This window comes from Pyrenophora tritici-repentis, chromosome 8 (assembly GCF_003171515.1).
Source record: "Pyrenophora tritici-repentis strain M4 chromosome 8, whole genome shotgun sequence".
Lineage (NCBI taxonomy): Eukaryota > Fungi > Ascomycota > Dothideomycetes > Pleosporales > Pleosporaceae > Pyrenophora > Pyrenophora tritici-repentis.
The window spans coordinates 1,264,512-1,292,268 of NC_089397.1; the positions used below are offsets into that span (position 1 = coordinate 1,264,512).

At 49.5% G+C, this 27,757-nt stretch overlaps 6 protein-coding genes across 6 annotated transcripts; 2 read left to right on the plus strand and 4 right to left on the minus strand.

Moving 5' to 3' along the window:
* Positions 1 to 295: 295 nt before the first annotated feature.
* On the plus strand, positions 296 to 1,646 carry PtrM4_139330 (AAA-27 multi-domain protein; the record flags this gene model as incomplete). Its single annotated transcript, XM_066109421.1, has 2 exons — positions 296 to 1,252; positions 1,311 to 1,646. 2 exons carry the CDS (start codon positions 296 to 298, stop codon positions 1,644 to 1,646), a joined length of 1,293 nt encoding a protein of 430 aa, XP_065960343.1.
* Positions 1,647 to 10,078: 8,432 nt separating this feature from the next.
* On the minus strand, positions 10,079 to 12,562 carry PtrM4_139340 (Med15 multi-domain protein; the record flags this gene model as incomplete). The annotated part of the gene is made up of 3 exons (XM_066109422.1): positions 10,079 to 12,258; positions 12,348 to 12,357; positions 12,413 to 12,562. 3 exons carry the CDS (start codon positions 12,560 to 12,562, stop codon positions 10,079 to 10,081), a joined length of 2,340 nt encoding a protein of 779 aa, XP_065960344.1.
* A 425-nt stretch (positions 12,563 to 12,987) lies between these two features.
* On the minus strand, positions 12,988 to 15,423 carry PtrM4_139350 (oligosaccharyl transferase stt3 subunit; the record flags this gene model as incomplete). The annotated part of the gene is made up of 4 exons (XM_001938031.2): positions 12,988 to 13,258; positions 13,310 to 15,056; positions 15,133 to 15,213; positions 15,267 to 15,423. 4 exons carry the CDS (start codon positions 15,421 to 15,423, stop codon positions 12,988 to 12,990), a joined length of 2,256 nt encoding a protein of 751 aa, XP_001938066.1.
* A 317-nt stretch (positions 15,424 to 15,740) lies between these two features.
* PtrM4_139360 (uncharacterized protein) lies at positions 15,741 to 18,477 on the minus strand (the record flags this gene model as incomplete). Its single annotated transcript, XM_066109423.1, has 5 exons — positions 15,741 to 15,743; positions 15,795 to 15,854; positions 15,902 to 17,408; positions 17,454 to 17,708; positions 17,765 to 18,477. The coding sequence occupies 5 exons, from the start codon at positions 18,475 to 18,477 to the stop codon at positions 15,741 to 15,743; spliced, it is 2,538 nt and encodes an 845-aa protein (XP_065960345.1).
* Positions 18,478 to 19,781: 1,304 nt separating this feature from the next.
* On the minus strand, positions 19,782 to 23,648 carry PtrM4_139370 (uncharacterized protein; the record flags this gene model as incomplete). Its single annotated transcript, XM_001938030.2, has 1 exon — positions 19,782 to 23,648. One exon carries the CDS (start codon positions 23,646 to 23,648, stop codon positions 19,782 to 19,784), a length of 3,867 nt encoding a protein of 1,288 aa, XP_001938065.1.
* A 2,693-nt stretch (positions 23,649 to 26,341) lies between these two features.
* On the plus strand, positions 26,342 to 27,556 carry PtrM4_139380 (uncharacterized protein; the record flags this gene model as incomplete). Its single annotated transcript, XM_066109424.1, has 1 exon — positions 26,342 to 27,556. One exon carries the CDS (start codon positions 26,342 to 26,344, stop codon positions 27,554 to 27,556), a length of 1,215 nt encoding a protein of 404 aa, XP_065960346.1.
* Between the last annotated feature and the right edge of the window lie 201 nt (positions 27,557 to 27,757).

The window sequence follows — 27,757 nt, forward strand, 5'->3', positions numbered from 1 at the left end:
CTCTGACACCCATCGCTGTCTTGTGCACCTCGCCAAGCTTACAGGCACGTGTTAAGGCTCCATGTTCGCGAATCGCGCTAACGGATCGAGCGAGTGCCTTCCGGGCCTAGCTTCACCGCCCCTCAGAGCCGACCGCCGCTGACATCTGGACTTTTCCAAACTATACGCACGTTCAAAAAGAAACATATGGTGACGCTGTCGAGCACCAACACTGTACTAGTAATTGGCCTACTTACCCCCAGACCCAGAGCCACCGTCCTCCGTCTATTTCGGGCTTCAGCTGTGGCTTCTCAACATGCCATCCAAAACATCATGTCCAATTTCCGAGCTCGACCGAGCATTATCCTCGTATGTGAACTCGCGGGAGGATACATTGAGGATCCGCCGGACGCTGTCAAAATACCTCATATCGAGCTTGAGGCCCGTCACCGCAGCAACACAGAATCAGCACTTAAATCATGAGTGTCCCCAAGGTCTTGCCGTAGCCAATACAAACCCACCAGGCTTGAAAGACACGCGCCTGGACTATCTCCAAGCTCTGCGCGCTAGGAACCAGGCCCTAGCTAGACATCGCGAACTCCAGGCTTCGCTAGAGCAGCTACGGGATCGTCATGTGGACGAGAACCCCACGCAACCAGAGTCGGAATACGACAATGACGTCACGCGTAGTTATGTGTCTTTATTGCGACAGCGCCGACGCTATGCAGAGCTTCAGGTAATCCAAGAGTCTCTTGAGAAGCTTCTGAGCGCGAAGCCTTCAAATGCTTCAGCGGACCCGCGAGACCTGATCAAAAGCGCAATTGGCGAACAACCAGACCTGCCTGTAGAGAGATTAGAGCACCTCTCACAAGCCGAAGATGATCAGGCCAGCATCTTCAAGCTCAAGCAGGAGGTACTCGAGGCAAGAGCAAGCATGGAACGAGCCCAAGCAGCAAGTAACAAGGCGCTAGAGGAAACCCGACAAGAACCCAGCCTACAGGCCCAAGTCTACGCCCTAGAACAAGCGAGAAACGAGATCGTAGACTGGGTTCAAGGCGAATTAGCCAAGATGGAAGAAGAAACCACCTTTCCGGAAGACGCCTCGCCCATGAAGCGCCCAGTGACTTCAGCCGCGCCCGTCGATCTTGCTTTTGCAGAGACCCAGGTGCGCGAGTCATACAACAAATACACAGCCACTCGCGCGCGTTTACTTGAAATATACGCGAGTTTCCAACAGCCGCTGGACATCCCATCACTCACCCAAGACAGCGCTGTACCTATCCCTCAATCCTCCACCACTGTCACCACCAAACCCCCCCAAACCAGAAAAGCCCATTTCAAAACTCCTTCCCCACCTCCCTCACCTCTCCCAAATCGCAAACAACGAGCGCGCCCTCCTTCAGCAATCTGTCTACCTGGAAACCCAAATCGCAGCCGCAGACCAGGACATTCAAGATACGTTACTTCGTCTCGCAGGCGAAAGCCACCTCCTGCCGCCCGCCGGCTCCAAGGACGTTGCCGCGTGGGGTAAGACCGCGAGGGAGGCTGAGACTGCCACGGACGAGTTTGTGAAGGCAAGGTTGGGAGAGAGTAGAAAGGAGGTCGGGGGTGTGAAGACGATTGTGGAGCTGTGCTCATTACAGGGAAGGGTTTTGGAGGCTGTATGAGGGGTCTGTGCAGGAGGTGGGGTGAGGTTCGTCTGATATGGTTTGGATAGATGAGGGGTGGGAGGTGGCACGTGGGAAGTACGTAGTAGGGGGGCTGTTTTAGGTAGTGGTAGGGTAGTAGGAGGGAAATCCCAGTATAGTTAAATATAGAGTTTTTTTGTTGCGAAACGTTGTGCGTGGTTTGTGCGGTTTGGGTTTGATGAGCTGACTCCACGGAGATTTTGTGGAGATGTCATTTGTGTTTCATGAGGAGTGTTTCATGGAGGGTGATGTGGGATATATAGTACGACTTCTCTGCGCCCATCACCAGTATTGAACCCATGTTTTTGTTTTAGTGTTGTCAACGGTCGGATTGTGAAGAGCTGGGTTTGATGTCTTCGCCAGACTCCGCAACAATCAATCGATTGACATGATTGATTCCTATATAGGTTAAAGAATTACTTCATTAGGCAGCCTTTAACCTAGATAGGAATCAATCATGCCGATCCGATTGATTGTTGCGGAGTCTGGTCTTCGCCCACAACAGAGGATGGCACAGCACATAAGTTTGGAAGGATGTCACTTTTCAAAACACACAGATATGTGAGCTTCTACTATCTAATTCGACACAACCAACGATAGTCTATGTCATACTTTTTTTTAGCAAAGAGGAAGATAGACATAGAAATCCCCAGTCACAGCACAAGACAGCATACGTAACTCCTCAGCTCGTTTTTTTAAAAAAAAAATATCCCAGGAACACAGACAATTTCCGCGACTGGATTTACCTCACAACCATGTCGAGTTCACCCAAAGTTCCCAATACAGGCAAGGAAAGATGGGGATCTCCAGACACAACCGAAGAATGATAGAAGTATGCGAGTTCCATTTTTTCACAAACCCACAAACATGTTGTATAGTTCTGTTGGATTTACAGCACGAACATCCGCAGTATTACCATATTCTTTTCAGCAAAGGCGAAGAATAAGCTGAAAATACCCTAACACAACAAAGGAAGATAATATGTATAGCTAGCGCATTTTTTTCTCAGACTCAGACAACCATGCGGACCTCTGCAGGAAGATTTTTCACACAACCGTCTTTTATTGGTATGGATGTTTTCTAGCAACACGGAGAAAATTTATTTTTGAACCACTGGACATGATACAACACAAGCCGGCATCTAGAACTTCAATCATTCTTTCAAAGTCCCACAAACATGTGTATTTATGATGGTAGATTTTTCACACAACCATTGCTTACTGGAGTGTAGGTTTTGTTAAAACGGGGAAGGGATAATACTTTTTAACCACCAGACACGGTACGACCCACCATACGAATGTATTGGAGTGCTTTTTTTCAATCTCCCACAAACATTTGTGATCATGCCGTTAGATTTTTCACACAACGATGGCTTTTTGGTGTAGATGTTTTGTAAAAACAGGAAAGGAAGAACATTTTTAAACCAGACTCCGTACAAGCCACCATGCGGTTATAGAACGAGCTTTTTTTTTCTATCTCCGACAAACATGCGATCTTCCGCTGCAGGAATTTTCACACAACCATCCCTCGAGTTAATAACTTCTTTTTATCACACCAGAAGAAAGGTATAAAGCTTTTTAGGCACGCCACTCCACAGCATCCGAACCAAACTCCATGTTTTTAACATTCCCACAAACATGCGCAATTCGGCTGGCATGTTTTTCACGCAACTATACATCCAGCTTGTAGTTTCTTTTTATCATCCGAACAGATGAATTTTTTAAACCATCAGCTACACCACGCACCACCCCATCATGCGATATTTACCTGGTGATTTTAAACTCCCACAAACATGGGGATCTGGCCATCGATTTTCACACAACCATATCGTGTTGATATCTTTTTGGTAAAACATAAAAAACAGGAACCATCACTGTTCAACTCACTGTATTTTAGTGATTTTTTATAGGAATGCTGTGGTAGTGAGGAGGAGGAAAGAGGAAAGAAGTAAGAGAAGGAGTGGGTTTATATAGTTGAGTGCCAAGGATAGAAGCGGGGGCAAACAGCAAACGGGCAGAACGGATGCAGTTCTCTAAATTTTAGTGTTTCTGCCACATAGGGTGAGAAAAGTGGTTTGTCAAGGGACGAAAAGACTTGGGAACGATAGTTTATGTATCCTTTTCAGGCGGAAGACAGCCACATGACAGACGGCGATGCTGATTTAGAAGTTTTGGAACATCGGAACAGTGGGAATGGTAAAAAAAAAGGAGTGACAGCAAAGACCGAGACATTGTTCATTCTAGTACGTGGTTTTAGTTTTCAAGTTTAGAATACGAGATAAACGAGGGAGAGGTGTAAAGGTAAGAGGGAGGGAAGAAGAGAGGTTTTTAATAGCCTTAGTAGTAGAGTAACCTCCATAAGGCGAATCTCATACAAGTTTCCAAAGGCGGAAGAAGAGAAGCAACCCATTTGATCGTGGGTTTCGTGTTTTTAAGTTTGATAGTTTAGGAGAATTTTATGTAAAAGGTAAAAGCTGAGAAGAAGGACGGGAAGGGGAGAAGTTTTATAGGTTTTTCTGGCGGAGTGAACTCCATGCGTTATGCTAATGGTAGTTTGCTAGAATAATTGGAGTAAGAGAGAGGGGAGCAAGTCATAAGCTTGTAGGATTGTGAGTTTTGAGTTTGAGATTTCTGCAAGAACGAGGTAAGAAGTAAGAGCAAAAGGAGAAGAGGAAAGGAAGGAGATTCAACGCGTTTCTGATAGGGCAGAGTTATGAAAGGGTAGTGATGGTTTTTGGAGTGGCGGGAAAGAAGACAGAGGAGCGAGCCATCTGGAAATCGACTTTAACTTTTCATAGATCTATGGTGTCGGGGTTTTCATATTCAAAGAGTAATAGGGGCGGAAGAGAAGTAGCTTTTCTAGAGATCCTTGGTGAGGCGGGTCTATATGGGAGACTGGATCCTGAGTTTCTATAGAAAAAAAGAGAGGGACAAGAGCAGTCATTCATCTTCGTGAACCATCTTTTTTGTTGTATATTTCAGAGAAATACAATGGGTAAGAAGTAGGAACGGGAGACGAGAAGCAATTCTATAGGCCTTTCGCGTTGGGCCGTCCCATTGATAGTATGTTCGTCTGTTTTTAGTAGAAAGAGGAAAAAAGACGCGTCAAAGTCATGATCCATGTCGGCATCCCGTTCTAATCATTCGCTCTTTTAGGAAGACTGTGTGTGGAGAAAGAGGAGAGAAAAGAGTAGGTGCGAATAGAGACCTTTATATACGTCCCCTGGCACCGCAGATTCATATGTAAGACAGGCTTCACCTTTTCTACAAGAAAAAGAGAACAAGTAAATCATCCATGGAGTGCGGACTGATTTTAAAACAGCGTTTCAGGAATGCGGGCTTGGAAAAAGGCGGAAAAGATACCGTCTAGTGTCTATTCAATGAAACTTTTCATGCTGCCTTTTTACGGCAGGACCAACTCATGGTAATCTTCTTTTTAGATCTTAGTATAGTTTTCAGTAAATTTTCGCAGAGTAAATTCAGGAGAGGGGAGAAAGAACGTGGAAGAAATATGTTTATATACGTCTCTGACGACGTGTATCCATTCGAATTTGAGTAGACGTTTTGGGATCCGAGGGCAAGAAAAGGGCACAGGCTATGAAGGTGGAGTTCTAGAAATTCCAATGTGAAGATTTAGAAGGAATGTTCTCGTAGCAAATAGAGTAAAGGAGGTAAAACAGGTTTAGAGCTACGATTAATAGATCTCACTAACGTCGTCAAGCCCACAAAGCTATCGATTTTGTTTTAGAATTAAGGACGAAAAGAGGGTACAGGTCATCCAGGGGAAGTATAGACATTTTGGATTAGATTTTGGAAAAAGGAGTCTCGTATCGTAAACTTAGAAAAGGGAAGGAAGATAGAGGTACCAATTATTCATGTTTATAGCGCCGTCGAGCCCATGGATCCATTAAATTTCCTTGTCAAGGTTTTTAGAAATCAGGACGGAAACAAAGATACAAGTCATTTCGATATTCACTTTGTCTTTCAATCTTTTTTAACCCCATTTTAGGTTGGTAGAGAAGGAGGGGAAGAAGAGAAACGGAGAGATACAATTCATATACGCCACTAGTCTCGTTGACTCATGAAACAAGGAATGCTGATATTTAAATTCAAAGGCTGAAAAGGAGGCAGAGAGCACGCAAGCCACACGGATATCTGCCCGCACGTTGAATCAAGTGTTTTACGAAAGATTTTATGAATCGGTTGAAGTAAGAAGAAAATGTCAGAGGATGATTTTATATAGGCTGCCAGCGTTTGTTGAGCCATGTAGAAGTGAATTCCGATCCTTTTTTTTAGGTAAGAGTGACGAAGAATGGACGCAGAAGAAGCACCTCTCCGCACTTCTACATGGGCATTTGGTCAAAGCGTTTTGGCAATACGGAATACACAATCGATATGGTAGGAGAAAAGTACGGAGGAATAATTTCAACACACACCGAGTGTCGTCGGCTCATGTATCCTGGTTGTACTGGTTTATAGTAAAAAGAAGGAAAGAGAGAAGCGGCTCATGGTACGTAATGATGTCTGATTTAGTAGCATATTTTCTGTGATGATAGTATGGAGAATAAGAGGAGAAGAAGAGCGAGGAAGTTATTTTTATACCAGTCTCTCCGGCCGCGCGGCTCCATCAGAGCTCTTCCGGGTGATTTACGAAACAGAGAAAGAGAAAGGACAAGACGCAAAACAAACCAAATAGGTTTTCTTCATATTAAGTAAGAGAGAACGCTCAGGCACGAAGGTCATGGCGTTGTCGTCTCTTAGATTTCACTGTCGGATTTTGACGTTTTCAATTCATGCATTCTGTTAGATTTTGACGGGAGAAGAAAAGGGAAGAAGTAGATTTTGTACTTGTCTTGCCAAAACAACAACATTAATAAAGCACACAGGAAGAGAAGAAGCCATTCATACTATTTTCATGTTCTTAATACCCTGAACTTTTAGAAATATCCGAGGAAAGGAGGCAGAGAACGATTGTATGCGCGTCTCCTGGATCCCACACCTCCATGTATCGCTTCACTTCAATGTTCGTAATGTAGGAAAGACTCGGAAACCCTTTATTTTTGGAGAGGTAGAGTAATTGGAAAAGAGAAAAAGAGACACGGAGAATATTGTTATGCACGCAAACTTTTGATGCTAGAGTTTTCGGGAACATTTGTGAATCACAAAGCAGAGAGAGGGTAGAGAGGCAGGAGATGTTTATATTTCGACAACCAGGTCCGTGCACGTCTCCCCAAGACCTAGATAGCAGAGAGAGAAAGAGGAAGGCGCAAGGTCTACGCCCGGCGTTTCAAGCACATGAATGCGCGCCGAGACTTATTTTTTGGACGCGTAGTTTTCGCCACCACACATGCAACCATCACTTCGTCCGTTTTCTTCTCGCTATGATCTTCGAGCAACACGCCGGAAAGCGCAGAAGCCATTGGGGCAGCCAGCTGTGATTTAGAGCATTCAACAGTGCAGATATTTTTTCTCGATTCTCTCAGACTCATGGAGGGAGATGTAGGAAGATTTAATTCGCAAAGGAGAAAGGGCAGAAGCTACATTCCAATGCGACCTGTGATTTTTTAGTAAGAAGAATATTACAGAAAGTTTGTGTGTGTAAGAAGCAAAGGAGAAAGGCAGGGGGAAGGACTTTATATCTCCGCGTTCACCGTCCCCTAGCATACATGCTAGTAGTATTGAAGCAGGAGTCTTGCCCCTAGACAATTTTCGCCAAAGCAGACACACCTAGTCATGCTCCTCGACTTTCCTCTTTTCAGAAACTTGTATCGTACATAATTCATTCCTCCGGAGGAGCATAAACGCATGGCCCAGTGATGTGATGGTTTTCAAGTCCGGCACCTCCAACACATGTATTTTTCGTCAAGAGAATTTCAGAGCCCCGGACATGCCGTGAGGTGTATATGGTTTTAAAAAAACCAGACATTTGTAGATCATGTTCCTCATTTTACAAGAGTGCCAAACGATACATTGTATTCAGTTTCGAGTGCAGAGAAGAAAGGCCCACATATCATGTTTTTCGCGTCACTTTTAGTGTTCGAAACCAGAAAGAGAAAGAGTAGTATATTTTTAATTCCTTGGAAAACAAGGAGGAACCATGTCACGTAGTGCTAGCGTTTTTAGGACAAGAAGGAAAGCAACACACATGTAGTTGTCGACACGCAATTTAGGTAATGTCCCCTTTAATTGGAACTGATAGGGTGAGAAAGAAGAAGAAGAAGGAGAACATAAGAAGAGAGGAGTTTACATACCGCTCTCAGGCCCTGATATTGCGCTAGCCCAGAATGGGTAAAAACTTTGATAGTTGGGTAAAGAAGTCGTGGTACGCACATCTTCTTCCTCATCCAGAGTTTTCAGAACCACATTCACATGCAATGTGATAAACAGGATTTCAAGATCTGCACATCCTGGTATCATCTCGTAATCTTGGTCGCTCGGCACAGCACACATCCATCAATCCTTCATAGGTATGTTTCGAAAACCAACAACAAACGCCTTTACCACGTCGTCGTTTCAAAAACCACACATCATTATGTTTTGGTTGTAGTTTTAGTCGCTCAACACAGCACACAGCACTCAGACATTCCACTGCTGAAGGTAAGGGTTCAGGAAAAAAGAACAGGACATGTATCGTATACAAGCTTAATTTTGAAAACCACACATACACACTATCTTTATCCATTTAATTTCTCAAAAAGACCGCCATACCATCGAGCATTGCAGTACCGGTTTTAGAATGAAGCAGAGGAGTATAAGAAGTAAGAAAGAAAGAAAACAACCACAGCGGCAGAAGATTCTACACCCTAGCCTCTATCCTCGGCCAGCAGCACATTTCATGCTTGCAATCGTGATTTTAGAAAAGTGCCGCCATGCAGGTGACATATCTGGTATTTTTCTAGAAAACAAAACTTTTCAGTGAACAAGTCCGGGGGAGAAGCGGACCAGAGACATCAGCTTGTCTCGAAAATTATTTAGCTCATCAGATGTCTCCATGACTTTTTTCAATCTAAGCAAAAAGGGAGAGGGTAGAAACCTCTAGAAGAGCACGCAGAGTTTTCAGAGAGAACCATACTTCGATTTTTTGTCTATTTTTTTCTATTTTTGGGGAAATGTTTTATTAAGAGTAAAAGAATAGAAGGGAAGATAAGAAAGAGGGAAAGGGGGGGTTTATATACACACCCTCGCGCCAAGGTTCCATGCATTTTCTGTGGAGCCATTTGTGTGTGGACTCCGCGCCATTCTCATAGTGAAATGTGAGAGAGTATTTTGGTATAGCCATGATTGTTTCTGAAATGCGTTTTTATTTGAAATAAGGGGAGAAGATGTAAATATCACGTTGACCCCCGCGGCCTCCACATATCGAGTCTTGGTACCAAACTTTTAATCCGCCGCATGTGCGAAGTCTGAGCTCGTTTTAGTGAATCAGCAAAAGTCCCAAAGAACACACCATGTTTCAATTGTCTGTCATATTAGGTACGCGGGGGGGGGGGGGTTTGGCAAACTTTAGAATGTGAAAAATAGAATACAAGGAAGAGGAGAGAAGAGGAATAGAGAACTTGAAGGAAGATTTTATACCCCAGTGCAAGTACCAGCACCACACTCGCATATATGGTATTGCTGTTGCAGTTTTAAACTCCACCCCTGGAGACTCAGGTACAGGAACCTAGCCCAGCTCCAAGCCATCCAGCTTGACATTGGGTATTTTAGAAAACATCATCTCCTTTAGTCCTTCTTTTTAATCCCAAAAAGTCCACAGACCCCTCCCTAAAAGAGGCAAGCCTCAGAGAAAGCAGAACATAGCTTCATCTCCAGCCATTTTCGACCCCAACATTATACCATATGTTTCTATTATTTTAACACCCCAGAACACTTCTCAGGACATCAACGCTTCTTCTATCTATTTTTATAAGAACAAGGTAAGAAACTAGGAAAGGTAGTTCCACACACGCATCGATCGAATGGCTCAGTTTTTCTTCTAAGGAAAGCCGGGCAGGCAGGCACAGAGAACATGAGGGACTTGATCTTAGTTTCTGAAAAAGCGGAAAAAGCTTTATATGATAGATGAAGTAAGAGAGAAGGAGAAACAGAAGAGAGGAGAGGTATTTATACACATAGGCTGGGAGATGTGCACGTGCGATAGCCGCAGCTAGTCACGTGATATCTCGCACAGCTATACTCACATCGCGATTTTGAAACTCGAGTGTATCATCTCCAAATCGCTAAAAAATCATTGTAATGTTTTGTAATCAAGGTTATCTCGTATCATAGGGAAGTCACGTACCACTACCTCAATACCTCGCCCGCTAGAAAAGTCCGTCTAAACCCGTGCACAAAGCCGCATCAGCCCACTCAATTCAGACTTTTGTACACACATACGCCGCCGAACCCTCCTAACCATCGCTCCTCGCACAATCAAACATCCCTCCACTTCCTCGCAGACACCCTCTCCCCTCCACTCATCCTCTGCCCCTGCCCCATATGCCTATACTCCCTGCCAAGCCCACCCCTGTCGCTGCCTTGATCGATCATCCTAACTGTCTTTCTTTCTTCAACAAAGGTAGCAGGCTTGCCGTGTTCATCGATGCCCCTCCAGCTGCGTACTTCGGTAATTTCTTCAGAATGCTCACTGTCAGAGTCTGTGTGGTCTTCTTCCTCTTTTAGGTGGAGAGGTGGCGGTGTGAGGGATCGCATACGTTCCATGGCTCGGGGGCGGGAGATGTGACGGTAAAGAGGCCTTGGTGTACGATTTGGTGACGGAAGAGGGCGAGGTGTGCGTCGGGGTGGCGGTGGGGAGGTGTGACGAACGTGGACTTGTTCAAATCGCCTCGGGGGTGGAGACACGGAGATGCGACGCTGACGATCGATTCGAATTTCATCTTCATACTCCCTTCGCGGTGATCGTGATGTGTCCCGGATGTGCATTCTCTCAAAGTCCTGGGCTAGTGGAACAGACACAGCTCCATCCACAACTCGATGTCGAGAGTACTCTCGGTAGTGCTCATGATTACTGCCGCTTCCCACTCGATCGTCTGCGTAGCGCGGCCTACCCCTTGGGTCATGCACTTGCTCGCCTTCCGTCCTTCTACCTCCAAAGCGCACTTGCGGCCCTCCGGTTTCCACATGCATGCTTTGCTGGCTATCGCGCAGGCTGTCCCTTCGCCGATACGATGTCTCATGATCTATACTAGCCGACTTCAGTATACTGCGACTAGGCGACTGCAGGCGGTGACGCGGCATGGGTTCGGTATTGTCAGAAGACTCATCCGATGCCCTGGGAAGTGCACGTGGATCTGGAATGACTGGCCGGTATCCCCGAGGGTGTGACCTAAGACGAGCTTCCGCCTCGTCGCTTCGACGTTCTTCGCGGTAACTAACACGAGCTGGAGATACGCTGTGAACCCTCCGTACACGTTCTTCCGACTCACTCTGATACACGACACTTGTACGTCTGGCTTGAGGCGGAGGAGACGGACTGAGCTCGATGATCCGAGAGCTCTCGCGACGCGGTGGGCTTCTCTCGACCTTCCTGAACGAGTGAGTACGGACAATGTCTGGTGGAGGCCATACCTCGTCCGATCTCGTGGCACGACGGGGAAGTGGCTCAGGTGGTGCCGGAAACACTTCGTCTGATTTTGTGGATCTTGTGCGCACGATATCTGGTGGGGGCCAGACTTCGCCAGCATACCTTGCAGAGGGCCGTGGACTCAAAGAAGACGTTTGGATCACCTTCTCAGTCCTGAACTCCTGCTCTGGTTGCTGCAGCACCCCCAAACCCATACGTCCATGACTGGACTCTCGCCTCACAACGCGCGGACGGCTAGGTGAGTACCGCATAACGTAGATCTCTTCTCTGCTCCGCCGCCTACCCCTGCGCTCGCTGCGGTCAATGTCGACATGAGGAGGCACGCTAGGCCAGTCACAAGGCTCGTCCGCCGAACATTTCCGGATACGTGTGTACTTGCTACTCGAACGGTATGAGCCCTTAAGCTTCTTCTTACAGCGTCGACAAAAAGATAGTATCAACGGCTTCCCTGGTACTACGGGATTGTTCCGATGGTAGCCCGCAGATCGCATTTGGCCACAATGACTGCAGGTGTGACAGAGCATAACTGGCACAGCTAATTCTTCAAGCTGTGGCTGTGGAGCGTGAGCGTTTTGCGGTTGTCCATACTGTTCATAGTGGTACTGCTCGCTTGTCTGCCTTGACCTTGACTTTACAACCTCTTGGTGGGTGTTGTGCGATGACGGAACAAGAGCGCTCGTATGAGTACTACGCTGCCTCTCCATGGCCGCGTTAGGACCTCCGTATTGCCAGCCAGCGTTGTGTCCTTGTGGGGGCGGAAATTGCGCGTTGTAGCCACCTGGTACTTGGCCGTATCCTGGGTAGCCTCCTTGTGGTGGCACCTGTTGTTGACCTTGCTGCTGTGTCTGTGGCTCACCGAGCGGCGGCGGACGCTGTTGAATGCCGTTTGCACCGTACGCGCCTTGACCGTACCCAGCCTGATTGTATCCGCCCTGATAGCCCGAGAACGAAGCAACAGAAGATCCCGCGGCTGGAGGAGGTGTCGGCGCCGCAGGAGGAATCCCGAGTCCTGGAAATTGCTATGATATATGTAAGCTGCGATAAACACTGCAACTGCTGCATCAAATGTGAAGCCGAAAGGCGAAAGGTAAGCGGTACTTATGTACTTCTGCATTTCATCGTTAGCGATGTGAATGTTTCAGACCCCGATTGCGCACTCACACATTATAGAGATGCTGATTGCCTGGCTGGGCGAAAGAGCCCGGGTACTGAGGTATTGGCTGGCCCTGGCTTTGACTTTGCGCGCCGTTGCCTCCAGTGCGGCTCATGTACGCCTGAAAGGCCCTTGATTGCTCTTCATTTGCCATTGCCATTGTGGAGGTTGTGGTAGTAGGTGCGAGCGTGCGACTTGAGGCCCAAGGAAAGGTCGGGGGGCAGTCCTAGTCGTGGAAGCCACGGCGGCCCTAGGAACAGAAAGCGCAACGAGGTGCGAAGAGAGGGAGCAATGGACGGAAATATCGGGTCAAGAGAGCGAAATGCAGAGGAGTTCGGCGCATGAGCATTGATTTTGCGGTCTAAGGAAACGCAAAGTGAAAGACGATACGATACCTACCACTACGTCCCCACCATACTCGACCAATCCGAATAGTCTCTCACCGCATCTCACCGCGCATCCTACAATAGGAATCACATGTTTTTATTGTTCCCTTAACGGCCGCCCGCGAACTACGCCCAATACGGCTTAATTTTAATACAGATGCTAGAACTCTCCATCAAGATTATTGCAAACTCAGGGTATCTACTCCACTCTTAGCACCCTGGGACCCTTCCTCTTAGTGGAGCGCTTCTTCTTGTGACCCTTGTCAAACGACACAGCGCTTTGGTGGTCGCGACCAAAGTTGTCAAGATCCTTGACCTTGTAGATCCTAATGATCCAGTTCTCGCTAGTAAAGGCCTCCTCGATGGTGCTGAGCTCAGGACCTTGGGCAGGGAGGCGCGAATTACGGACACGGTCTTGCGCTTGTCCGGCGGGGAACAATGCATTGTAGTTGTAGTACGACATTTTGTACCTATAAATTCGTTAGCATGTGCGAAAACTCGCTTTACACCAAATCACTTACATCAAGCTGTTCTTCATGGTCGGGGTGGCCTCGTCATCGACGCGGTACTCGCCACGGGAAGTAAAGAAGCTGCGCTCCTGAACCTCGTCAGGCCAGATACCCTCGGCAATCCTGACCATCCAGAGGAACTTGTTGATATCGTCTCCAGAGTAGCCGAGAAGACCACCAAAGACGACGAGGACGTAATCGACTTCGTGCTGGCGCATGATCGGGTAGCTGACTTCCTCCCTGGAGCTCATTGCCTTACCAACAGTAGCGATATGCGTGTTGTTCCAGGTGTTGTTGTCGACAAGAGTTGGGCGGTCGGCCATACCACCAATCTGGTAACCGTAATCCCACCAAGACATGATCTTGGCGTCCTGGGGCGTGTTCTGTCTGAGCCAGTAGTATGCCTCACGGTAGTCATCAATGATGTGCTGGCTGCCATCGGGAAGCCTGGATGCAAGCACAACCGAGGGCGAAGAGTAAGCGTTGGAGGTGACCCAAGTGCAGTGAAGAACAAAAAGGATGAGGTAGATGGCAGAAGCACCGGCGACGGTAACCTTGGAGGCGTACGAGTAGATACCAACAAGTGGGTTGCGCATCGACCGGAGACCATCAGGGATTACTGCCGCAGCAGCAACTGAAGCAGCATCGGCACTTCCATTCTCAGTCGCAGGCTTGGGCGACTTGATCTCCAGATATGTATCCAAGATCTGTGAGAAGGCAATCGCAGACGCAACGCAGACGATGGGAGTCAGAGTGAGCATGAGACGGACCATGACACCAGCGAAGTAACTGGCAAGCACAGCGTAGATGACAATGAAGACCTGCTCGTCGGTCAAAGTGCGGAAGCACAGGTAGACACCCGCAGGAAAGAGCCAGATCATCATGTTGAGATCGAAAAAGAACGCAGGCCATGCGGTAGGCTGATGTTCAGAGACGGACGCGATGATGGGAATGTGAATCTTGGCGTATCCAGTGTCCCAGAGCGAGTAGAAACGACCAGTCCAGGGCGCAATGACACCAGTTATAGTGAGAAGCACAAGTCCTCCGAAACCGATGACGAACACACTGAGGACCAGAGCGCGGAGGAGAGTCTGAAACTGTTTGCCAGGGAGCTGTGCACGGACCCAGTCGACAAATGCGACGAGCTGGAGAAGACCGAAGACACCAAGTGCGGACATGTGCTCGCTACTGCGGATAGGCAGGAAACCAACGAAGGGAATCTGCATACTCGCAAGCGTGCCAAGCGCATACCACGAAGTGTAGCTGACATACAACCTGGGGCTGTAGCGTCCCATGCAAATCAAGACGAAAGCGTGCAGAGGCAACAAGTTCGTAATGAAGACGTATCCACCCCATGCTGACACCATGTATCCGTAGAACAGCGCAGCCATTGCGCCCCAAAACATGGATCCAAGCTTAACCGCCTTGATCCAGAGGAAAAAGGTAAAGACAAGCAGGAAGATGGCAATGGCCTCGTTATCGTAACTTCCCGCCACCGATCGCGAGATGTAACCGGGCGTGATACCCATGAAGGCTGCGGCGAGCAGACCAGCCGAAGGCGAGGTGACCATCTCATTGGTAAGGAGGTATGTCGCAAATGCAGTCAGGCCGGAGAATGCCGGGGCGAGGAGGACACAAATATTACGGATATCGACTGGGAGGGCGAGAGCGCGGAGGAGATGGTAGATGACACCGCTGGTGACCATTAATCCGGGGTAGAGAGTACCACCAGTAACTCGTCCGAGAGGATGCCATGTTCCTGTACAGCCATATCAGTCAATTGCGTGCCCTAATGTCTCTACATAGAATATGACATGTGCGGCTGAGGGACATACGGTCATCGAACCAGTCCCAGAAACTGTAAAAGCCATTCTGTACGAGGTATTTCGTTGCTCGGAAGTTGAACCATGGATCGACTACAAACTCATGTCAGTCAATTGCTCTTTCATGACTGGATTGGTGTACTAACACTCGTGGATAATACTCTCGAACCGAATTACAGAGAACAGGCGGCTGCTCACTGCAGCACCCGCAATGAGGCACAGGATAATAACTCGGAGTAGGCCACGGGTGTTGCGGCCAGTCGCCTGCTTGAGGAACTGCCCGTCATCTGCGGCGACAGCCATGTTTGCAGGGAATTGGGGTAAAAGTAGGAAATGGTGTTGCTCAGGCCGCGTCAACAGCTATAGTTCATGAGCACACGTTTCCAACTCCGCGCCTCGGCATTTGGTTTCGCCGACACGCTGTATCCCTGCAACGTCATCACCCCTTCTTGTCTTTCTGTCATCGACACGATTCATTTCAAACATCACTTTTCACTAGAACTCATGGAAGAAACCTAAGGGCGGTGCTTTGGCTAGTATAATGTGCGCATGTACGTCGCACGATATGTAGGGTAGTTTGATCCAACCACCACAAACATATCTTCCCGACCATCTACATTTCACTGATAGAGATACATGTTGCTTGTCTGTTCAACACTGCATTCATTGCATACCGGGTGATCGCAGTTGAGGCATTGAACATCCATATTGCCACAGGGATTTTTGCACTTGCACTACGATCGTTAGTACTAGCGGTATAATCCTGGTGTGGGTATCTTACACAATAGTGAATTCTGGGGGCCCTTTGCGTGCGCTTGGCGGGTCGTGAAGAGATTGCAGTATCTCCCGGGGCGGAACGTTTTCGACTATTGATCTGGATGGTCTCCGGTAGTAATGATGGATCAACAAATGTTGGTATCGAGCTCTCAGGCACAACTTCTGGTGGTGGTGGAGTCATCGGTACATCGTCGTCCACCTCGCCGATAGCATCCATTTCACTGCTCTTTTCTCTATCGTCCTCGTCGTCGTAGAAGTACCGGTCCATCTCTTTGGACAGCTCCTTCTTGGATTTGTTCTCCTCTGCACAGATCCATTCATCAATACTCTGGTGTTGCTTCTCGAAATGATTCGCAATGTGATCGAACCGCTCATCCCATGCAGCGTTGCGCTTAGCCTTGAGCTCAACAACCATCCGGCAGAAGCCACACCAGAACGAGCCTTGGCAGTTTTTGCCGATCCTACTCTTCTTGACAAGCTCTTCAACGCCAACAGACGATACCTTGTGTTGTTGATCAAGGTGGTCTCTAAAAGCCGTTTCTCTGTGTAGATGCACACAGCAAATATCGCCAGATGGTAGTATCTGCGCACAGCGGAATGCTTCGAGCTGAAAGTGTTGGCTGTTCTCATGACGCTTCCAATCCGACTTTGCGCCGAAGCGCTTATGGCACTTGGGGTATGTGCAACCAAATGGTTTTTTGTGCCGCTTCATGTGTTTGCGAAGATCGCAGTCGCGAAGCGCACGAAAATCGCATTCTTCATATTCACAGAACTTCGGGTTGGACATGAACCCTCTGTTTGATCGACGTTGTACTGTATTGACTGAACCGGGACTGCTTTTAATGAGCCTCGAGATGAACTGTGTCGCTTTCAGGGCATCGCTCTTAGAAAGGATGGCACCATTCCCATCAGCCTGGCCCGGTTCTGCTTGTCCTGGAGGCTGTTCATCCCACTTCGGTGAATCGGTTGCTTTGTGAAGTATGTTTAGGATGAAGCGTTCAAGATCTACAGGATTAGAGGGGGAAGATATAGCCTCAGAAAACTTGGATAGTGCTGATCTTTGTTGCTCAGCCTTGGTCTGTGGTGCATTAGACAACGGAGTTTCCGCTTTGGACGTAGCTGGCGAAAGCATATCTTGGCAACTCTCCATATTCGTGGCTATTGGTATTGGTAGATGACCTTGTGACGGTTGCATATTTGACCCTGCAGCGCGATGCTGAGAATGCGGCGATCCTGGGCGTAATTCTGTATAGCCATTGTTGGTTGCAAAAGCGGGTCTGCTGAAGTCTCGACTAGTGGGACATTTGGTGCTTGCAAGATCTTGGCTCTGGTCAAAGATAGGCCAGGGTCTATCCTCTTGCTCAGTCAAGTCTAGCATGGGCATAGAGTCGATGGAAGGGCTGGCCGAGAAAGACTTCTCCATCCCAGTGACGGCAAAGCTAGTATCCATGGGCGCTACTGTAGCCTCCTCACTCATGGAAGGCATGGCTTCTTTTGGATAGCATGTTGACCTGATGATATCAGCTCGCGCTCCGAATCCAAGCATACATAATTACCTGGTGATCAAATCCATTGTGTTTTCTTTCGGGTGCATTCGCTCGACATGTTGCTTGAAGTTGTCCAGACGCGGCCATACCTTTTCTTTATTCCGGCAGTCATCAGCAGCACATCGATAAGACTTCTTGTTGATATTCTGCCGATGAACTGTTGACTTGTGTCTATCAAGGTCGTTTGTCGTGGCAAAGCCATCCGTTCTCTTGCAGCCAGATACGTCACATTTGTAAGGCTTCGTGTGCTTGAGCTCATGCTTGCTGTGGTGGCGTATCAGCATTGGTCTGTGCTATTGGTATTGATGTTGCCAACGCACTTGTACTCCGAATTGCACTTGAGTATCTCTGGACAATATGGACACTTTATGTTCTTAGATCTGCTACTGCGGATACTGATGCGAGATCCCTGGTCCGAAGGTAACCGTAATCTTCCAGAGGTCTCAGATCCAACGTTCATGCTAACAAGCTGCTCGATGAAGGGTGCCGCTAACTCAGATTTCGGACGCCCGGTTTGATTACTAAGAACAGATTGGGTTATATGAGAAGAATAGCCCTCATCAGAACGCTGGACTTGACTGTCAACATCAGACGCTGGCCGACGATGATCTCGATAACTTATGTTAGACTGATGAGATGGAAACCGCGCCTTGTTTGTGTTAGAGCCTCGACGGTTCAAGGTGTTCCATGATTCATCGTTCATCAGGTCATAGCCGTAAGGTGACAGCAGAGAAGTGTCGCTCCCCACGCCAAATTTGGGGCCATTTTCCATGGGCGATACGTTTCCTTGAAGATATTCCACATGATTGGATAATGCTGAATTTGTTGCGGCCCTTGGGTTGGCAACAGAACCGACCCTACTCCGTGCATGATGCCTTCGATCTTGCAGGTTTTGTGCCTGTGGTAATGGCAGCCAGTGCTGCGTTTGTTGTACAGCATTCATAGGCAGTTGTGGCGCTTGGTTCTGATATGGATACTGATCGATAGTAATGAAGGGCTGCTGATAGCCCCGACTTAGGTTGTGTTGCGACATGTTCGCTACCGCGGGTCAGCATGTTCCAGAGCGCAAGGCATCAGCGTGCCTACAAACATTACCGCCAATTGCCTTGTAAAATACTGAGTCATCTCTCGATGAATATGAGGGCAAGTGTGAAATATCCGCCTGTAAAACACATGGAGAAATCAACATACCTCTGTTCCGATGTTCGGACTGTTACACTAGCGTCAGGCCTGCTAAAGGCACATAAGAGTGCAAACCGTCCCAGCAGAAGAGAAGGCGCTCAGGCATGCATTAGTATAAATCCCGTTGCAGCACACCGCCTCAGCTGACGACCTATATGATGCAATAATCACTTGGTGCCTGTAAGTCCTTCGTTTGGTCCCACGCGCACGGGCTCGTCGGTGTGAGGATAGACGAAGGCTTAGAGAACACTGTGCCATTACCTCATCGCTTGGCCTCGCTCATGGTGGGACACATTTGGACAAATCTCAGATGGTTGAGGCTATATTAAAAAAAAAGAAGGGGTATGACCAGGACGCAGCTTGACTGCTGTGGCCATGGCAGTACCATCTGCCCAACGTGGCACGATGATGATGCAGGTTCGTATGCGGGCGGCCTCCGGACTGACACTTTAAACCAGGCAACCGTTGCCCTTTTCGCCCTTCTCCTGCCTTTTGCAGCATGATCCGTGCCAAGCTTGCGCTACTTGCCTTCTAGACGAGTTGCAGACGGAGGACCTCGTCGCAGGAGGCTGTGCTGCGTGGTCCTCCAGCTGCACAGCCAATCATTTGGCTAGAAATCATGGTGCTTCACCGGCGGCGCGAACTTGCGTGCCGTGCTGATGCATGGGACCAAGGCACGGATAATGGATAAGATCTGCTAGGTTGGTTGCGATGTCTAGAGATGGAGGACTATTTTCCAAGGTTGCTGCACATGTGGCCAGTGCATCACACAATTGAGTAGTCGCGTTTGTCATCGAGATCGGGCGCATCCACATCGCAAATCAGGAACACATAAATTCGCTAGTATTTGGTCACACAGCAGATGAGAGAACCACTATTATGCAATTGATGCGATTGTTGTGCTAATGTCTATAACATGATGCAAGACCATGGCGCTAGTGAATGCTATAAAGCAGCCAGCCGGTAAGCGAAAGTCGGCCTCTCCAAGGCGTCTAAACCAGATGCGCCTCGTAAACATGAAATCATCTGCCCATGCGCAAGTGGATATCGTACGAAAGAATTACCAAAAGAAAACCAAATTGTATACCATAACCACCTAGTACGCCCTTGATGCAATTCGAACCAACGAACAATTCCACCCATCGTCACCCCTCTCTATTGCTGGTTCTGGTATTGGTAGTTGTGCTGTGCCGTTAGATATGACATGGCCGGGTACGTGCTGCCCTGATATTGCATCCCGTTGTTATTATCGTAGGACATCTCAGCAGTCAAAGCCTGGGTATCAGGTGTATAATAGGAAGGAAAAGGCGCAGTCGTCGTGTCAATCGGGGAGTCTGTGTACAGTGACTGCTGTTGTTGAACAGTACTGATTGGTGTCATTCCATACTGCTCAAGTCCGTTTTGCATGTTGCCATTCTGGTATGGCTGACGACGCACCGTCAACCCGTTTGCGTAACCGATCTGTGGCTTCGGAGGGGCTTGAAGTCCTGGATATGTTTGATTGGAATAGGAAGCCGTGTTGTTCGCAACGTAGTTGGCATACCCACTGGTCTGTACCATTTGTGGTGGCGGATACGTTTGCATGGTAGCCGATACACCTTGCGGCTTCAGGTCCTCCGAGAACAGGCTTTTGGGGTCAATACCAGGTGCATAGGCTGCCTTGGGGTTGTATCGCGACGGGTTATCAACTGATGAGCGGCTGGGCGTAATAGAAAGTTTGCGGCTCTCGGGTAGCTCTACAACGGGGCTTATGATGCTATCCGCGTTGAGATGCTTCTGGTCTACAAGCGGAAGAATGGGCATGCTGATCTGTTCCATATGCTTCGCTAGGTGGACAGTCAACTTCTTCCAGCTGTTGCAGATATTCCCACAGAATCGGCACGGCTCATCCTTTGGTTGCTTTGCCGTATCGCGGCGACATTGCTCGACAATAGTCCAGATATCGTCTGTGTATGCATTAGTGGTTGCTGATGACGGATTATCACGCTTTGTACCTTGATCGCCGGTCGCTGAAGCCTCCTTGTTTCCCCCTCTACCAGTACGTTGGCGTGGTTCGGCAATCTTGTGCTCTCGAACCAGATGCTGTACAAAATTGTCCTTTCGGTAGCATGTGTGGCTGCAATCGGCAATATGGCATGTCCAGTTTTCCAATTGACGATGTCGCTCATTCTCGTGTCGAACCCAATCAGCTTTACGCTTGAATGACTTGGGCTCGCCGCAATTAGGAAAGGTACAGGTGAAGGGCTGGACATCCTCATGCACGTGTTTAGTCCAGTCAGACGGTTTGTAGAATTTCTTGACTTTGAAGCACAGCGGACACTCAAACTCAGCCGGAAGTCGTTTGACTGGGGGTAACGGCACTCCTGTCGGGAACGCAGCCGGGGCAACATTACCCTCTAGAAGAGGCTCGCCATCTTCCTCCGGAGATCCAGGACCAGACACTTGGAAACCGATGAAAGGGGCATCGGCGTCCTTTGCTCCGGCTCGGGGAGGAAGCGATTTTGCCTCGCCACCAAGATCCGTGCAAAATCCACCAGATGCACACGCTTTATTCTGCACGGCGCTAAGGTGCTTGACTTTAAACTCCAAGAGCCTTTTGTACCTGCGCATCTGTTCCTGGGTGATGCGTTCAACCATGAAGTCAGCCAGGCGTGGATTGAGCTGTCGAGCATGAGTCCGGAACCCATCATAGGTCGGAATGATTGGATCAGTGCGAACTGAGAGATCCATAGATACGGGGTCCTGATCGTCATCCTCGTCATCTCCAGCTGGACTTGGCTGTGCAGAGGGCTTGGTAGCTTCAGTGTCGGCAAGTGGCGAGGCCAGCATAGGCATAGGTGGACCTCCATGTTGTGTCATGAGCTCAGCGAGACCGGGTGACCTGCCTATGTCACTTCTGCTTCGGGTGCGTTTGATAACGTTTCGAGGACCCTTGTACCACGGCCCTGTTGATGTAGACAGTCCAGTGAAACCTGTCATATTTCCATCTTTGCTGTTACTACTCAAGTTTGAGTCAACCCGGGGCGATTTTGGACGGCCCCAACTACCGATTCGCCTCGGCTTATCGATGCTGGGTTCTCTTGATTTCTCTGGAATTGGATCGGGTTGTTGTACAGGTATGCTACTTTTGCGTTTCAGGAGACCACTCGGTGCGCGCTTGGGGAGTATATTTTCCAAGAAGCTGGGGCGGCGCTGTCGCTCCTTGCTCTTCTTCGGGTCAGGTTCAATCAGTTTGGCTACACCTGGTGATGCACGAAGGCTACCAAGATCTGACTCGCTGAGACGGCGTGAACCAACAGTAGCGGCAAGTGATGCTTGTTCGACATCCTTCGCCCGTAAACGGAAACGCATCATTGCGGCATTTGAAGTAGGTGGCTGATAGCGAGCAGAGGGGTTCGAAATCTGTGGTGATTGTGACGGCACATCTACCCATGGCTTGACAATGCCGCCAATCTTTGACATTGTCTCTTGGGTAGGAGGGAAATAGGAACTCTCGACATAGCTTGCGTTGACATCTATGGCGGCAGGTGGGGACTCGGGTTCTGCTGAATCCTCGTCATCGTAATCGTAGTCGCCATAATCGCTCCGCTCATCGACGTATACACCGGGTCCTGGTATACCACTATCGTCGATGCGATCGAAGTCGGTACGCACACCCAAGCCAAAGCTACTAACTGGAGCTCGACGCTGAACATCGTTATGGCTTTTCGCTCTCCGTCGGCCTGCAATAGGCTTGAGTAGATTGTTGGAGGCTCCAGTATCACCCGCTTCGCTTCCAACCTCGCTCTTTGTGAGCCACTCCTGCACTTCAAGTTTCTTCTCCTCCTTGGATCGCTGTTCAGCAATCTGTTCTATACTGGGTATCCACACATCTCCTATCCTGTGGCGTTGGTCAGGATTGAGGCCAGTTTGCCCGGATGATCCTGTCGCCAGCCACGAGCCATCTTCATTACGCTCTGGCCCACGAACTCGCGGTTGCCCATGCATTTGCAGTTGTGATTCTTCTTCCTCATCAGAGTTGTCATTGTGGGTGTAGGGAGATAGATGGTTCCCGGAATGTCGGCTTCCGTAACTTCGCTTGCTAACTGGTCCACTGTTGTCCGAGTGTGAGGGTGAGTCTTCCCCACTGTAGTTTTCTACACGCACGATGGGGCTCGTCATGTGCCGCGTAAGAGGTCGAGGATTCACCAGTGGCTCGTTCCCAGGGCTATTCGTCAACGCCGGACTTCGTATCTGCTTTGCAGGCGTTCCATGCTGGAATTGAGGGGTATGGCTGGGGGGCGTCGATATGCTACCTGCGTAATGCAGTGAGGGGAACGCTGAACTTTCCTCGCCTAGTGCCGGACTAGAATTGTTGGTCGCGCTGGGTGTCAGTAATTGGTGATGTGGATCCAGGGAGTTATTGTGTGGAAGTATGGATGGCTGGGCGTTGTAGGTGTTCAGCGTGCCTGGGCTTAGAACTGACATGTCAACATTCCCTTGATAGGATGGGAAATTGCTGGTGGAGCCATTCTCTGTAAAGCTAAGACCATTGAATTCGTCGAGAAGGTGTCCATTGAAGTTCGTAGTCGTAGTCGCATAGGCAGTGGGATCTTGATAGTTTGGATCACTCATGTAACCAGCTTCAGGGCTAAAGTGTTCTACCGAATGCGCAGGTGAGATATTTGGACCGTTGGCATAGTAAGAACCTGGAGAAAGACCGTAGTTTTGTGATTGATTATACGAAGAGGGCGGGGGGTAAGACATGTCAGGGTGAAGTGAAGAGTCAAGAGAGGATCCAACATTCGGAGTGAAGATAGTTTCATGCCCAGGGGTGTTGGACGAAGCAAGTGACACCATGGACCCGTCGTAGGCCATGGATGCCGGTTCTGCCGAGAAGGCAAATGCGCCTTGCGCATCTGGCATTAGGAAGTTCCCGGCGGCAGGTGCAGGATGATAGCCGTTAGCCTGCACATCTTGAAGGTGGCGCTGCTGGCGCCGAGGATCCAGGTAGGGCTGCGTAGGGGTATCGATTGCTTGCATCGTTACTCCAACTGCACTGGAATGCCAGAGGCTGACTGGAAAGCGTATAAGATGACGATGCTTGAAGGAAGGTGGCGACGAGTAGTGTGGTGTAGGATGGTAACGTGACTCGCAGGCACTGCTCAGGGTGGCATAGTGCTGCCTGAAAGGTTACTAATGACGATTATGCGAGAGTGGAAAAGCCAGGAGAAGAGGGGAAGTGTCGCAACGCGTCTGGGTGCGCAAATAGATTGGTCAGAGAGCGAAATAGACAGAAGAAGCTATCGCGGCGTGACCGAAGGCGAAAGACGTCAGACAGCTAGCTGAAGCTGGAGTGAACTGGCGATCTGCCTTGCGCAGGGCGGGACTCTGGAGCCGTTGTGGCTAGAGGCAGTGTCGGCACTCTAGGTAGTTATTGACAGGTCCAGGGGTGGGTCGCGAGCGATCTCGGGCGATTGCGTGCGCGAGTAACAGCAAAACAGCGCGAGATTCTATGAGGGTTGATAGAATCGGCGTGGAATTGATGTCGACGGTGGAGCCAGCCGCAGCAGCCAGGGAGACGTTCGAGGCACCGGTCAAGGCTGATTCCCCCAAGATGTGCAGAATGGGAGGCAAGACCGGGGTAGAGGGGCTGCACGCCAAGCACACGCTGTTCACCTTGTCGAAACAATGCGGGCGCAGGTTGGTCTGGCGTCGGGACAGTCGTGAGAGAGACAAGAGGTGGACTGAAAACAAGCGCGACGGTACGACGGCAACTTGTGAGCTTGACTGGCGTGTCGAGGCAGATTTGCAGCTGCGTGACGGCCTCTTGGCAAGCTTGATACAGGCGATACAGGCGATACAGGCGGCACAGCCTCAGTTGGTATAGGTACAGAAGCGGGAGCCGGGGGCTGGCGGGGCGAGCGAGTGGCTATGCCTCGATTCCAGAGTGCACCAAGATGTCCGTATTGTTCAATGCCTGTGGAGCAGTTGCAGTCATGGCTTTGCGAGGGAGAGTTTTACGCTTCAGACGCGGCTTCAGACGGGAAGCAAATAGCCTGACCTCATCTACCGCCCGCGTACGCTGGCGCTTAGCACTTCAGCAGCCGATGCCGATGCTATATAAAGGCAGGCCAAGGCTGCGGTCGCAGGTCGTCTCATACACGTGCCATGACAGCAGCATTTGCTACTAAGGGAACGGAGGGATATCGAAGATGCATTGCCTCGGTCCGCTCTTGTTGCATGTCAGACTGGCAGTGTTGCCATTAGATAGGTAGGATGACCTGATTTAACCATAAGCCATGTTTGGCGATGAAGCTTTCCTAGCCACGTCGCAAGCGGGTAGGGTAGTGGCTGGCCCCAGTGCGGTAGGGTACTAGGTAGAGCCATGCCGGATAGCGTCCCGGACGATAGTGGGGCACCTCGGGAATATGGCCAAAGAGCTCCTCGACCTGCTGTCTTCAGCGTACACTTTCTTCAATGAGACTAGAGCTGGCACGTAAGCTGTTGTCTATGAGCTTGGGCGAGTAGTCTGGCGGAAATAGGAATTTCGCTTCGCCTCGACCAGCTAGTAGGAGTGAGCCGCGCACATGAATAGGTTGTGATATATAGTTACAGTGTGGGCCATGAAACGCACTGCCGGTGTTGGAGGCTATGCACTTTTACCAGCTACAACTCCCTTGGCAACCGGCAACGCGGTCGCATCTTGGGTCAATCCAAGGCATAGGCGAAAGATTCGATTCGAGGTATGTTGAGATGGTAGCAGATACTAGGACGACTGGAAATGCACAGTAATGTAAGGTTCCCGCTGTAGGGTCTCGAGCAGCATGCGGCCGTGATTGAAGAGGCTGACGTCATCAAGTTCTCGTGAACCCGAGCTTTTGAAGCTGTCGTGAATTCAATCGTAGTCGTCTGAGTCTGGGCCCTGCATCCACAATTGTTCTTCTGTACTCGGTTGGTCTCGGACTAAGATATAGACATCTAGTCGAGATATCCACTACGACGGCCGCAAGCACATAGTGTACTGCCGAACACACCCCAACGGCTTTCATCAAGTCTATCCGCGAGCCGGAAAGAGTGTTTTGCTGGACTGTTGCAGAGAGGTTTTGCTAGATGATGGATGAGGCTCTAAGACCAGGCTAACCACATGCGTGGAAGTCACACCCGTTTCGCGATCTGGCTGCGGGCAGGCGCAAGCGGTGCATCGCGCGGCACCTGCAACCTTCGGTGGAACGGAGACTAAGAGACCCAAAGCATCCACTTCACCCACGGCCGCGAAGATGTCCCGGCAATTGCTTCGCGGAGCATTTTTCCCTCTTCCCTCTACTCTGTCTCCTCCTCAGAACTACTATTATCACTTTTTTCCATCCCCGCGCTCCAACGCTTGGGACTTCCTACACACCATTGATTGCGTTTGCATGTGACAACGTCACCAGACTAATTTAACACCAGTTCTGTAACCCAGGGGACATCTCAAGCCATTGGAGAGCTGTACAACAACTACCACAAATTTCGCTCATCTCATACGACGGTAAAGCACCGGCTCTTTTAAGACGAGAAAAAAGCACCAGCATATTGCACACATACTTTGGGCCACATACCCTCTGCAAATACTCAACTTTGAGCCTTTGGAGAAAGCTGCAGTCCTCGCGATATCCTCTTTCCTTGGAGACTGCCAGATCTCCGCTTTGAGCTGTAAGCGCCACGCGCCACATCGTCTTCCCCGCACCACAGCCATGCCTGGACTGAACCAGATGATTCCCCGCCCCGACTCCAGGGAACTCCTTCCACCCCTCCTCGCCTGTCTATCAACGGCTAGTGCGTCAAAGGACGTACCTCCGGGCCTCCTACCTCTTCTGTCGCCTATCCTTCGTCAACGAGTACAGCTCCTATCATCCACTGAGTGGCTCTCGCTGCTTTGCTGGGACCAAGAAGTGGCAGGACGTCTACCACAAATCATCGAAACGATCAATGTAGAGCCGCATCCGTCCTCGGGCGAGATCGAAGTGGAGGAGCCAGACCAAATACTGTACAGGCGGTCAGATCCCGAGACACTACACTCGAAATTGATACTGGGCGAATACAACCTCATACCTACATATCTTTGGTGCACAGGTGGAGAGGGAGGGAGTCGATGGCTACTGGCTGAGCTGAGAGGGACAGCGGACGCCGAGGACGGCACCGAATGGTTTGAAAGCATCGCCGAAGCTGACGAAGCGGGATTCAGGCGAAAGCCAATCCCAGGCAAGAGCAACGGCATCAAACCTCAAGAGTTGACAATACAAGCGGAACCTGCTGTGACAGAGGAGGACGACGATGGCTCGTATTGGGCTGCCTACGATCAGACACCCGGACGTACACCGCAGCCACAACGTTCCCCTGCTCCACGAGCCAGCGGTACGACGCAAATCGGACCCACGCAATCAGAACTTGAATACTTTGCGCGCTACGCCTCTGAGGTGCAGCCTGCGCTAGACGCGCACGACCCAGACGAGGAAAACCCGGCGGCCGGTGAGTCTACTCTCAACGGCAATGCGCTCAGCTACAACCGGATGCCCCAGACGGAACCCCTGGAGACATCCAACCTTGGTCCTAATGGTTACGACTCGTCCATGCCACCGGCGTATACGAACAATCTCAATGTCGGCGCTATCCACGGCAATGACAGCGCAGTACATCTCGAATCAACCGTACAGGACCAAGGCGCTGCAACCAGTGAGCTCAGCCACCCTAGGCCCTCATCTTCTGCTTCTTCAATTTCCGTGGAGAGACTGGAACGCAAGGCACAAGACTCAAGCCAGGCAGAGCTTGCCATCAAGCAACATATCAGCACAGATATCAAGAGCTTGTTCCGCTTGGCGAGAGCGTCGGGCATCGATAGGGAAGAGTTTGAAAGAATCATCCAAAGGGAACTTGAGGTGCTACCGTTCCTTGAGCAGGAGATGTCGTAGATTGGATACAGGAGTCATCGCTCACATCAGCATTTTTTTGGCGTTAGTAGCATGTCATTCCTAGCTAGTAAAACTCGACATAACTTTGAACAAGGTCTTCCGATGCATTGGTGACGAATTCTGCCAATATAACTCCCGCATACTTTTTGCCGTGCTCTGAATTCTCACACTTAGAGTAGGCAATGCCCTGCCTCTCATATA